Source organism: Falco peregrinus, chromosome 4 (assembly GCF_023634155.1).
Source record: "Falco peregrinus isolate bFalPer1 chromosome 4, bFalPer1.pri, whole genome shotgun sequence".
Classification (NCBI taxonomy): domain Eukaryota; kingdom Metazoa; phylum Chordata; class Aves; order Falconiformes; family Falconidae; genus Falco; species Falco peregrinus.
Window position 1 is genome coordinate 103,245,125 of NC_073724.1, and position 13,326 is coordinate 103,258,450.

Consider the following 13,326-nt stretch of genomic DNA (forward strand, 5'->3'; position numbering starts at 1 on the left):
CCTAATGTGTGTTTGTATTTATCACAGATGTAGCAGCTGTGTACTCCTAGAGCACTTAGGTTTTATTTGAGGTGGTAACATCTAGATGCGAACAGAATCTGTCAGCTGTGTTGAGTTTGCCTCTGTGTTACATCTACTATTTTACTATTTGAGTATTTTAGTTCTTGTGAGGGATATAGACTTTTCAGGTAGTAATTCTTGCATTTGTAGTAGATGACATTTGTTACAAGGATATTTATGTAAGAAGTTTCTGCTGCAACTCTTTAAGTCTGCTGCAATTAGCTGAACTTGCTGTGCTTTGTAGATCTTCTGTGACACTTCTTGCCTTGGCAGTGCTGCTGTTACATAACAGAGTGCTGTGGCATTTAATAAAGTTGCATTTTAGCTTTTACATTTATCCTTTGTAACTTGCTTACTTGGAGCTGCCCTGAAGCAGCCTTCATTTTCAAAACTGAAGAACTGCTTTAAAAAATTAACTTCTGCTTAAGGGTCAAGCCCTCACACTTAAACCACTGCAACTGGCAGTGAGTTAGAGCTACCATTTAAAATGGGTTGTTCTGTTGGAGAATAAGCAATTATTTTTTTTTTCCTTTTGAAACAGGCAGAGTGGTGCAATATACAGAAAACACCTCTTCTTTTCCCTCCTCTTGACACACACCCTCTGAATTTTTTTCAGTAAAAACTTACTATCTTTTACTCCAAAGCTTTCAACTCTTGTTTTTTATCAGTGCTTGCACACACAAAAAAGTGTGCTAACCCCTTGATACCTTCCTTGTTTGCAGGACTATAGCCTAGAGGTCTTCAAACTCCCACTACTGGCTACTGTTGTCTTGTGTATCCAGCTCGTGCCTAAAGTTGTTTACCGTGACACTAAAGAAAGGAGTGAACAAGCTTTATCTGTTGTATGGGGACAAACTTTATCCACTTTTCTGTTTCACACTTTAGATCTCCCTTTTGTGTTGTCTTGAGGAGACTTTTTCCAGGCTCTTACTTCTCAAAGTATTCCACCTGGTGGCAAAATCAGGGAAATAGTTAATGGAAATGGTTTACACAGGCACAGATCAAGTAGTGCAAGAACCTGTAATACAAGTCCTAAGTTATTCCTGTTCCATATTTTATGGTAGAGAGAGAAAAATTAGAATATATTTGTGTGCCTTAAGTTTCATGTTTCTGGATTTTGCATTTCTAGTGAAGATGATTTGATTTAACACTTTATATTTGTATTCACTAAAGATAAATAAAATGTGATCCTCTGGCAGGGCAGTAGGAATGGAGGACATTCTAACAATGAGAGGACAGTACTGTGCATATAGTACTTCATTCTGTTTCATGAAAATTTTCACTTCTCTGTGTACCAGTCAAAGAGAAATTGAGACACTGTTGTACTTCCAAGTAAGGTAGGCTTCCAGATATTTTCTGGAATATTTGACTGCTTGTTTTAGAACAAATGAAAACAGTGACTGTCAGGAGTCATCTGGAAAATGGCCCTCTCTTTCAGGGGAAGGAAGAAGTTCATGGGATAGTGATTTTCGGTCTTGTAGTAAGGGAATTGAATGGGATCATTCAATTATTAAGTGTTAAGGGAATCTAACTTCTATTGTTCCTCCTTCCATTGATGAAAACTCTGCTATTAGTCTGTCCTGAGGCGCACAAGCTCTAGTCCTATATACTTTAAGACTGCCAATTCTCTTAATTTTAGAAATTGCAAGGCAGGAGACTGCTTGTCTTTTTATATTGCCAAGTATAAATACCTTTAAATGATATGTCTATGACTAGGAACTTACTCTTTCATACGCATTTGGGAAGCCCTCTGAATGATAATGCCCAGTAGCTGAATGTCCCAGTGTTCTTTGAGTGTTCAGTAGTCAGTCAGCTATCACGTTAAATTGATTTTGCGCTTTCTTCCCTGGTTTGACTTTCAAACCTAGTCTTAAATATTATCCTGAATACGCTTTTTATACTAAATGAAAGATCAGATGTTTATGATTCAAGTTTTCCATTTTTATATCTTCTGTGTTCTCTGTGTATACAACATGATTAAAATTGCTGAATTTACTTACCATATATTGTTTCTTACAGGCTAATCACAGAATATAGAAGCGTGACACTATTACAGTATGATTTAAATGATGCTTTATTTTCTGTAGATCAATGTCAGAGTAACCACAATGGATGCAGAGTTGGAATTTGCCATCCAGCCCAATACAACAGGCAAGCAGCTCTTTGATCAGGTAACTTATATATATTTCTGTGTATGTATGTGTACAGACACATAAAACTATTCTGGTTATTAAGGCATAGTTTAAGAAAGTGGAAGTATTCTTCTGTATAGATTATGTTTTTCCTTATGTTACCTAAACTGTGGTCTCAGTTTAAACTTCCTCATTACTTCTCATGGAATGTATTAAATTCAAAGACTACTCTGTGTAAACAGATTAACAGTGAGGCTTCAACTGAATGGTGAATAGAACTGCTTTGAAATTAATTTTTTTTTATGTCTAATGTTACAGTTGTAGCTGCAATATAATAGAACTATGCATATAAGAAATTTATATAGCCTTTACTATTGAATAATGAATGTAACAATTAAAGTTTAAGGAAAACTAACATATTTTCTTTTTTTCCAAGAACAGAAGCTGTAGATACTTTTTTCACTTCCCAAATATTAGAAAAGTAATGTTTTCCTATGATTCAGTTTGAAATTTAAGTTAAAAAACTCCGTAAGTGGAAAAGTTAAAACGATGGCTTTAATGTGCTTATGGATTGCAGACCCATCAGAACTACAGATTCTCACTTGTCTGTTGTACACCAAATGGGCTAAATGAATGATTTCTTAAAAAGGACTGTTCTCATATTTATTTCATGTGATGTTAGCCATCAGAATCTTGAAAACAATTTTTTGATCTAGGTTGTGGTGTTTTGTAGAAAATGTTAAGAATAGGAGCTTGTTAATGTGCTTTTTTGTTTTTTCTCAAGAAACCAATAAATATATATCTAAATCCAAGATGTATGTATTTAGATAAAAATGCAGATGTATTTGAATTACTCTTCAAAAACACTTTAACTGTATCAGCAGTTATGTCTGGTAGAACTGTTGTGTCTGTCCACTATAGATGCATAAAGTATGTAATGATTGGGTATTAAGAGAAAGTAATGCATTGAAAGAGTTTTTCAAGAACTCCTTAAAACTTTTAATTGACCTTTAAGAGTCTATTAAATGTGTTAGTATATAAGTTGAAAGGAGGATAACGTTTATTGGTTTGTAACACTGAGCTTTTTCTTTTAGATAATTTGCTGGTTTTGTTTGAAATGACTGACTGACCTTCAGTGCTTTTACCTCTTGCCCAGTTCTCTTAACATCGGTAGCAATGTATCTTCAGTTTCTACATAGGAATAGACTTAATGATTCTTAAAAACTTAGAGAGGGGCTGTCCTGCTTTTTGCCTAACCCATACTATCATCAAATAAAAAGTCCAGTATTCTGTGGCACAGAAACCTGAAGCTGTTAACTTGTCTTTTGCCAACCTTTGCTATCATCTGCCATGCAGTATTGGGTGGGGTGACATTCTGCTGTGTAACCTCTTGTGCCCAGGTGATCGGGTTCTTGGACATTCACAAACGGGGAACAAAGATACAGGTCAGAACGCTTTTTCATGCTCTCTTCAGCTTTGTTCCTCAGTTCACTGTGTCGCGTTTGACCGATCTCACCAGCTCTTGCAATCAGCTTCTGCAAGTTTAAATTGAAGAATTGTTAGATCATGCAAAATCAACCAGCATAGTTGTGTGCGAAGGATTTTGAGCATGATGTTAGAATCATATGTGAGTTTGATAGAGTAATGTCAAGAGCTGAACTGTATTGCAAAATCAGCATTAAATTTTTGGACAAAAGTTATGCTGTTCCTCTGTAGAAAGAGGATTGAATAGCACTGTTATTGAGGGGATTTGTCTTCAAAGTTTATGCAGAAATGGTGGACGTGACAGCAGACTTCTTGATTATTGCTCTCAGAAAATAACCTCTCTGTGAATTTAGCTGTTGTCTAGTGTTCCCCTATGGTTTTGGTGAACAACTTGTCCTTTTTTTCTGTCAGTGGTTCTTTCAAGCTTTTAATTGGTGTTTTCTGGAGTTGTTGATTTGTTTCCCATTCCGTAAGTATATTTTCATCATCTTAATCGGCTAGCAGACATGAATTCAGGATATGACATCTATGGCGTTCCCTTTTGCTGTTGTGAAAGTCGGTAAAGTTCTTACTAATTGCATAAACCCTTTTTTTTAACTACTCGTATTTCAGAAGGTGTCTTAACATACTTATCATTAGTCCTTCTGTCTATCCTGTCAGTGGTTAGAATAGGCAAGAGGAGATCTATCCTCTTTTAGTCAACCAATTTAGCACCTCTAACTTTCCTAGGAGAGGAGGAACCCTGAGGTATGTTTCCACACACGGCTGTTAACGGTGGGGGTTGTTTTGTTTTGTTTTCAATAAGATGTTAGCACTGAGCATCAGTGCCTCTGGTTTACTGTAGTTGCCATTCAGAAAGAATGAGAAGGTTGTCTCCTATTTCGGGTTGTACTCCACTGTCCTTTCCAGGTATCTCAGAAGCCTCCCTTATGATCTTCAGAAGCTGACTCAATGAAATTCTTGCTACGTTGTCTTTGTGTGTCTGTTTTAATTTGCCAAAACACGTCTATTTCTCTAGTTGCTTTTCTTCTCCAAGAAGTTTTTATTGACTTATATAGTCAAATTGTAGGATGTGATGGTGGATAAATCTGGTTTACAAATGCAATGAAGACTTGCCTTAAGCCGCTTAATGAAGAGTCAGAATCAGACTCATAAGTTTCTCATTCTGTACTTAACTTTTCATGTCATGCTACTGCAGCACATAAGTGCTTATATTATCTTGGTATAAAGTTGCAGAGAATTTGTTTCCGTTGAGCTGAGAGGCGGTGATAGATTATACTCTTTCCTTATTTGTGGAGTCTGAAGTAAAAAAGGCTAATGTATAAGCTGGTTTTAGTGTTGATTTGCAAGCATGTGTAACTGCATTGCAGTAGACAAGTTGTCTGTATTGAATGTGCAGTGTGCTTCTCAGTGGAAGGGCTGTAGTTAGCAGGTGAGAGCAAAATGTTCTGACGTGAGCATAAGCACTTGTCTCCTTGTGCCTTATGGGCAGAGTTGTTGAGCATCTGCAGTTCTTACTACTTTTGCATCTTGGAGAGCTGATGAGGTACAAAGGCTCAGCTTGCACAGCTGCAAAGTAAAGAGCATTCTCAATCTGATAAAGCCATAAGTAGTTTGATCAGCATTGTATGGATTGTGCCAAAAGTAGTAGCAGGTCTGAAGTTTCTGTGTTGGGACACCAAATTCAATGTTACTCAGGTCTATACTATAACATAAACTTGTTTTGAACATTTCTGATGTTCTAAGGTAAATGATGTAGGAATTCTAGAGAAGATAACTGAGGTCACTAAAGGAATCAGGTTAGATCAATGAACATTCTTCATTCTGTGCTTTGGAGCTGGAAAGGTGAAAGGGTAGAGGAAGAAAAAAAGGTGCACTCTTGAATGATTGTTAAATAATAATACAAATGCAAGGCAACAGAAGTAAGTTTGCACAGCTATCTTGTGACATTTTCTAATTTTCAAAATCTTAATTTTGCAACCCGATAGTACTACTTTAAAATGGAGGAGGATCTATGTGTAAAATTCTATTTACTTCACATGCATCTGAATGCTTCCATAAAACAGCCTTCAGTAAACCAACTTGCCAGCATGGTCCAACCTGAGAACATATGTAAGTACTCCCATACTGGATCTTTTGGAGCCAGCGTTTAGTTATTTAATAATCTTTGCTGGACCTTTCTGATTGATTGCTTATTGAATGAACGTGTACTTTTACTATGCAAAAGGCTTGTAAGGTAGTTCCAAAGCTTCATTAATACTCTGTGTAGTAAAAGTGCTTCTTTTTGTTTGCTTTCAACCTGCTATTGAATGATTTCTGTTGATTCTCTTAAGTCTTAAATTATAAGGAAATAATGAATGTTATTCTCCATTTTTCTTCTACATGCCATGCAGGTTTTATAGACCTGTATTGTATTTTTCCTTTCTTCATTTCTCTGTCAGTAGCCTTAGTTCTCATCTCATCATGCAGAAAATGTTCCATGTCAATGATCATTCTTTTCAACATTTCTGAAACATTTTCAGTGCTGCAGCATCCCGTTTTAAGTTGATGTGACCAGTCCATATGTAGTATCAGAGATTTGGGAATAGAATCATAGAATCATTTAGATTAGAAAAGACCCTTGAGATCATAAAGTCCAACCATTAACCCAGGACTGCCAAGTCCATCACTAAACCATGTCCCTAAGCATCGCATCTATGTGTTTAAATTTTAAACATCTCCAAGGAATACCATAGACATGTATGGTAATATAACAGCTTTGTTGCTTTTTTCCTTTATAATAAGAGCTTTGCATAATTAAAATTGTTGTCTTTTACATACAGTATTTTGTTTTTATTAAATACCGTCTTTTATTGAGGTTCATCTTCCTTTTTACTGCTCATACACAGATCTTTATGGAAAGTTTTCTACAGCAGATTTTGTCATGTCAGTTTCATTCTTTTTTTTGCAGATTACATATGAAGTCCTGGAGGACTTCCCTAGTGGTTACTCTACAAGTCTGTTGTGAAAAGAGTTTATTTTTTTTTTTCTCTCCAACTAGTATGTCCATAAGAAGACCTTCCCTCTATTCAGGGAAAATTTTGTTTCTTTAGTAGCCTTTGGTGATAGACTGATCAGAAATCTTACAGGAAATCCACGTATGATTTATCAGCCAAATCATCCTTATTCCTTTTATCGTTAACTCTTCTAAGATATCAGAAATACTTTGAGAAAGCAATTCATCCTCATTACCTCATACTTGTCCACAAGTATTACCTGTTATTACTGTTTCACCAGTTGTCTTCTGTTGAGGTGGACTTGTCTGTAGGTCTGCAGATGACTTCCCATATGTGCTGTCAAATATCAGAGTCCTGTTTACTACGTTGTGTTCCTCAGGTGCTGAGTTTGATGTATGCAGTAAGCTGCACACTCCAGTTGGTAGTTTGGCAACACTGTGTTCGAGTTTTAGAGCTCTGAGGTGAATGCTTCCCTGAACTTGATATTTTGCTACTATTTTCATTTTTTTGGTTCTTGTAAAACCTGATTACATTTCAATTTGAGATGGTTTCTGTAGCTTAGTTACCATTAACAAAGTGCTGATGGTTATGGATCATTTTATCTTCAGGTGGTGAAAACTGTTGGTCTACGTGAGGTCTGGTTTTTTGGGCTACAGTATGTGGACAGCAAAGGCTACTCAACTTGGCTGAAGCTAAATAAAAAGGTAACAATTCCCTAATATTTAGGCAAGTCTATGGTTTGAGATATACTTTTATAAGGCTTGCTGCTTTAATGTTGTAGGTGAGATGTAGCTGACTTCAAATTTAGTTGACAAGTTGCTTTTTATTTGCTTTAAATGACAAAATACATTGTTTGGTTAGTTATACAAGAATATGCAAAGCTGTATCAACTTTTAATTTGAGAAGGAGATACCATTTCCTGTATTTCCAGTACCATGGTGATACGTGCATGAGGAAAACTTAAATTCATACGATAGTCCTGTTTTCATGTAGTAAAATGTAATAGAATGTTTTACAGTGGAGGACGGGTGTGTGTGAAGTATTTGAGCTTTGGGAATTTGCATGAATACAGCTATAGATCTTTAAACGAGGCACCAATAATAGGCTCCTAAAGTTCTATTTAGGTACCTATCTAATAAGTAGATTGTAGGATAATTTATGTTTTGTTTTTTCCCATCAGCTCTGAGCACCTTGTATCTCTCAGCTTTTGGCAACCAGGCCATTTGACTTGGAATTCTATTTATGAATTTGAATGGTCACTTTTCATTTTAAAATTGGCTGTCATGTTATTAATGGAACTATATAGAATAAAGAGACTTTTGAGTTCAACTTAATCAAGAGTACCTTTTTTGTCTTCAGTATTTTGGGGGTAAATTGAGAGGTTTTTAGGAGCAAGTCCCACTGCCTGCATTTATATAATCTTTCCTTCTCCTCTGTGGTAAATCCAGCAAGTTAAACCTGCTAACCACCAAAGCTGTCTCCTAGAATTTCATGTGTGTCTTGTTTCATATGCAATATACATTGTAGTGCTACAAATATTTTGTAAGCCTAGAGAGAGGCTTGCCTCCAGTGGTTGGAGACTTACAGGATTTAGCACATTCACTTATGAAAAACACAGAAGACGTTGCTCTATGAAAGCCTTTAGCAACTTAAGTTGCTGGTGCAGTTCAGGAGCAACAAGAGTGTGCTAATTTCTTTAGTTTTGACTAAGGCAAGTTTTTTGGGTTTTTTGTGTTTTTTTTTTAAAAAGCTTGTAACATTTCATTAAGTGCATCATAAACTGGCTCTAACTTGTAAATATTTGTGGTAAATACAGGTAAGATCCGATAAATCACAGAATAGATGTGGAAATAAGGTTTTATTATGGCAACAGCACAACTAATTGTTCATTGGTGAGATTAAATTGAATGCTGTGTATGTAAATCAGAGGCAGATGGACAATAATGAAAAGCAAGCAAAACTTAAAATTGACATATGAAATGTTGAATATAATACTTACACTGCCTTATTTATGTGTTTAAATGGCTGCATTATATTTACAATTTTTGCTGTTTCCTACGAGTCAAGCAAACGGATCATTTCATGCATAGTGAAGAAGTTCTAGAGGGACTACTAAGTGCACATAAAATTAAATATGTAATAAAGTGCTTGAGGAATTGGGATTTATGAGATTTACTATGAATGTACTTTTAAATAATAATTTTATTTGATGTTAAATTTAGTTTCATTGTGAATGTTTTTGCTTTAGTCATAATCAGGGCTGAAAGCTGAGCCCAAATGAAATGGAAAATTCTACATAAAAATGAGGTTTTGTTGAAATTTGAAGTAGACATTTACTTAAGATGACCACATCGGATTTCTTCACAGAAATCATGATTATAAGGCTTATGCATTCTAGGAAAAAAATGTGATTAATGCAGGTATGATTTTTGCATAGGAACAGAGCACATGTATTTAGTTCAATAGTTCAAAGACTTTTAAAAGAATCCACTTTACACTTAATGTACTGTAGTTCCGGCTAAAGAAATCTTGTTAGACTCTAGTTTGTTACTTCCTGCAGTTCATCCTTGGATATAGTTTTGATTAAAAAAATTGTGTTACAACTTCTTTTTTTTCCCAGATCTTTACTGTGATAAATACAAATTCACATAAGCCCACAAAAAACCTCTTAAACCAGCCTTTGAGTAATATTTAAAAATTGTCTGATTTATCCAAATTGGTGTACTTGATTCAGTGCCACATGAGCATTTAGTGAGTTCCACCGTGGGCTTGTCAGGAAGCATTGGATTTCAGAGTAGAGGAGCTAAAGAGTTCATTACTACTGAGTTAATTGTATATTAATATACCATTTAGTGCTCTTTTTATTTTTCTTTATTCCTCTCTATCAGGTAACACAGCAAGATGTAAGGAAAGAAAACCCTTTGCAGTTTAAATTCAGGGCCAAGTTTTTTCCAGAGGATGTATCTGAAGAGTTAATTCAGGAAATAACTCAGAGACTTTTCTTCCTGCAAGTCAAAGAAGCGATCTTAAATGATGAAATATATTGCCCACCAGAAACCGCAGTTCTTCTGGCTTCTTATGCTGTCCAGTCCAAGTATGGAGATTACAGTAAGGAGATACATAAACTAGGCTACCTAGCGAATGACAGACTTCTCCCTCAGCGGTGAGTGAAACAGTTTTTGCATCATCTGCTTATATAAACTTGATTACAGCACATTTTTTGATAATTTAAATATTAAGTGATGATGTGCATTTAATGGTAGCTTCCTTAAGAGTGCATGTCTTGCTAGTAGAATTTAGAGATCCTAATTTAGACTCTGAAATAACAAAGAAGCATCTCAACCATGTGGTTCTTGAGACCTGTTTCCTGTCCCATCCACAACCATCTGCATGGATATTTAGTTGAAGAAATTTTCAAATTAGTACAAAATTATCTAATGTTCCTGGAGGCTTGCTTCTGCTAAATTACAATAAAAATAATCTAATATAGAAGTCAATAAGATTCATTCGATACTCCTTTTCTTCAGTTCTTGATGGTTTTGTACATTAAATTATAATAATTTCCTGAAAATAATTATAAAGTGCATTGCAAATAAAATATATTGCATAAAAATGCTAGCCTGGACAGAGAAGTTAGAAACTAAATTGTTGCCACTGTTGTTGAGTATAAACTCATTTTGTGTCAGCTGATTATCTAATTGGTTAGGAAAAGTAAGCACTGAGATTATAGTTCTGTTTCTTTATGCAACTGAAACCACGCTCCTGGCGTGTTTTGGCAGCAAGAGAAGTATTGCAACAAAAATGTATAGAGTTAGACAATTTTTTTATGTGTGTAGATGAATCCATAGTGATGTATCGTGGACAAATGTGTGATTAATAAATGCATAACATTAATGCATCTTCAAAGAAATGAGAGCCATGGAAGAAATCGAGGTTTCTTTAAAAAATCATATGCTTTGTCTCCTTGGTTTGAAAACTAAAAGTGGAAACTCAATCATTAGTGTAACTAAGCTTGAGAATTTTCTAGCAAGCAAAAAAGCCTTTTGAAGGATTGTGGTAAAGTACTGAAAAAAATATTTCTGAAAATGCTTGAGATTTTAAAAAATCCTGGCTAAGAATTTTTTTTTGGCTGTGTACTGCCTTCTTGTGATGGTGAAGTCTATACCACTTTCGAGAAAAGTACTCTTTGTTAGGAAAGCAGGGAGATGCAGAACCAGTAAAACTGTCATTACTGAATATGTTAGTTCACAAATCTTGGGTTTTGCTCAGTTATGATGACAACCTGTCAACACTGGAGTACTTGTGTACAACACAAATTCAAATACTTAAGATGCTCCTTTTCAGTAGACAAATGTTCAGATGATCTCCGAGCATATGCTTTCAACCAGTCGTGTGCCAGTCTGTACTGAGTGAGCATGTTGCTTTTGTATTCATTCTAACGCAACTATTCATGTTTTGTGTCCTGTTACCATGAGATTTCCAGAAAACCAGCAAGTGCATCATAAAAATACTTCAGAACAATATTATGTCAAAAATACTTGTTTCCCAAAGTAGACTAGCTTTCAAAATTTTACTGAAAAGGGTGCGAAGATTTGCAGTTCCCATTAATTGTAGAGTCATAATGTTCACTTGTCAAACTACTCCGTATTTCTTGGCTCAAAACTGAGCTGGGTAGCACAAGGCATCAAGTCCTTGCTGAGTTACTCTGTTGCAATAGTCCTGGCATATCTGCTAGTGATGTTTCATCAATAGCATGTGAAGAGGGGATGGAGGGAACCAAATGACAACGTGGCTATTGCCAAAGATACTGCCAGCTATGAGGATATCATAGGAACACAGAATCATTTGAGGTTGGAAGGGGAGCTCTGAAGATCATCTAGTCCAGTGCGCCTCCTCAAAGTTAGTCACCTAGAGAGGTGATCGATGCTCCATACGGTTAGTGTTTAAGAGGCGTTTGGACAGTGCCCTTAATAATATGCTTTAACTTTGGGTCAGCCCTGAATTGGTCAGGCAGTTGGACTAGATAATCAGTGTAGGTCCCTTCCAACTGAAATAGTCTATTCTAATTACAGCAGGTTGTTCAAGGCCTTTTCCAGTTGGGTTTTGAATATTTCCAAGGATGCTGCTGCCTCTCTGGGCAACCTGTTGTAGTGTTTGACCACCTTCGCAGTAAAAAAATAAAACACTGTGTGCATGTGTATTTCACCTGTAGGCATTGTCTTGTGTCTTTCAACTCAAACTCAATTCTAAAAGAGGAAAGTGCATAGAATTTCTGTAGAAGTAGATACTTTTTTGGAAATTTTGGAAATTTTAATTTGGAAAGCTCAAGTCACCATGAGGGTGACTGAGTAGCTGGCACAGGTTGCCTGGAGAGCTTGTGGAGTCTCCCTCCTTAGAGATATCCAAAAGCTGTATAGACATGGTCCTGGGCAACTGGCTGTGCGTGACTGCTTGAGCAGAGGGGTGGACAAAGTGGACAGAGGTCACTTCCAACCTCAATCATTCTGTGATTCTGTGAAGAAGAGCTTGGGAGCAGGGCTTTTATTTTCAGGTGGGCACTTGAGGGGCATAGTGCTGGGATAGTGTACTTTGCAATATCCTGTTTTGTCCCTTTTTTTTTTTTTTTTTGTTAACTTTATGCTATACCACTGTGAAAGCTTTTGAACATTTTGTGAATGTCTGCTGGAGGAGTAGAAGAAATAATGGTGGAAAGCAGCTCGTAGTGTAGATACCACAATGTAAAAATCAGGCCTCATTTAATTACAGAAATTCTTTAATAAATTAACATTGTCCTAGAAGACTTGGAATTAATTTTTTTATGTAATAAAACTTGTAAAAGATTGCCAGGATGCTTTTTGGTTATTACAGACAGAGCAAGTTGTTCTTTGTGTATTCTGTAACAGGCTTCCGTAAGTATTACATTTAGGGCTTATACTTACATGCAAGGCTAAAGATGAGAAAAGAAACAAAAGGTATGTCCTGTCATTGCATGTTCTTGTGTCATTTATCTGTGAACATGTAAACTTGGTGCAGGTACAAAACCTAAAACACCTGCCTCAGTTTTGAGGAGGAGAGCCTTGACAGGCATGCACACTAGGCAAATCAAAATGTGATAATGGCTACCAGTGAAAAGTGCACTTCACTAGATATGGGGCAAAGTAGGAAATAGAGTGGCAGAAAGATGCTATAACAGATGAAATACTGCATTAGTATCTTCTGCATCACTTAGTCTATTCCTTATTGTACTTTGCTAAAAAGTGCAGGGAGAAGTAGTAAATCCTTACTTTCATGAGTAAAGAAAAAGGAAGGAAAACAACTGTTCTGACTTTTAGAATAAGATTATCTTGTAGTCTTTCTTTTTTTTTAAATTGTCATTTAAAACAGTTTTTCTAGGAATGCTTGAAATGCTAGGTGCATGGAATAAAAGCATAATAAAGTTGTCATATGCATTTGATTTCTTACTGTAGTACTACATTGAAAGTTCTAGTCAGTCAAAATACAATTCCATCATTGCAGCCTGCTGAGTGTAAACTTCAAATAGTTTTCTGAAACTGCTTCGCTATTGATTTTATTTATTAAAAAACGAATCCAAACTGTAAACTCAACAAACTAGTCTGCTAACTTGTCTTGATATGTTACTTTATCTTTCAAGC

The 13,326-nt window shown here is 35.9% G+C and overlaps 1 protein-coding gene across 1 annotated transcript in view; it reads left to right on the plus strand.

Moving 5' to 3' along the window:
* RDX (radixin) overlaps positions 1–13,326 on the plus strand; it is a 41,510-nt gene that overhangs the window by 16,135 nt on the left and 12,049 nt on the right. Inside the window, exons 3-5 of the mRNA XM_055802535.1 lie at positions 2,148–2,231; positions 7,282–7,377; positions 9,562–9,836. Coding sequence (XP_055658510.1) covers positions 2,148–2,231; positions 7,282–7,377; positions 9,562–9,836 — 455 coding nt within the window. The remainder of the gene's footprint in view (positions 1–2,147; positions 2,232–7,281; positions 7,378–9,561; positions 9,837–13,326) is intronic.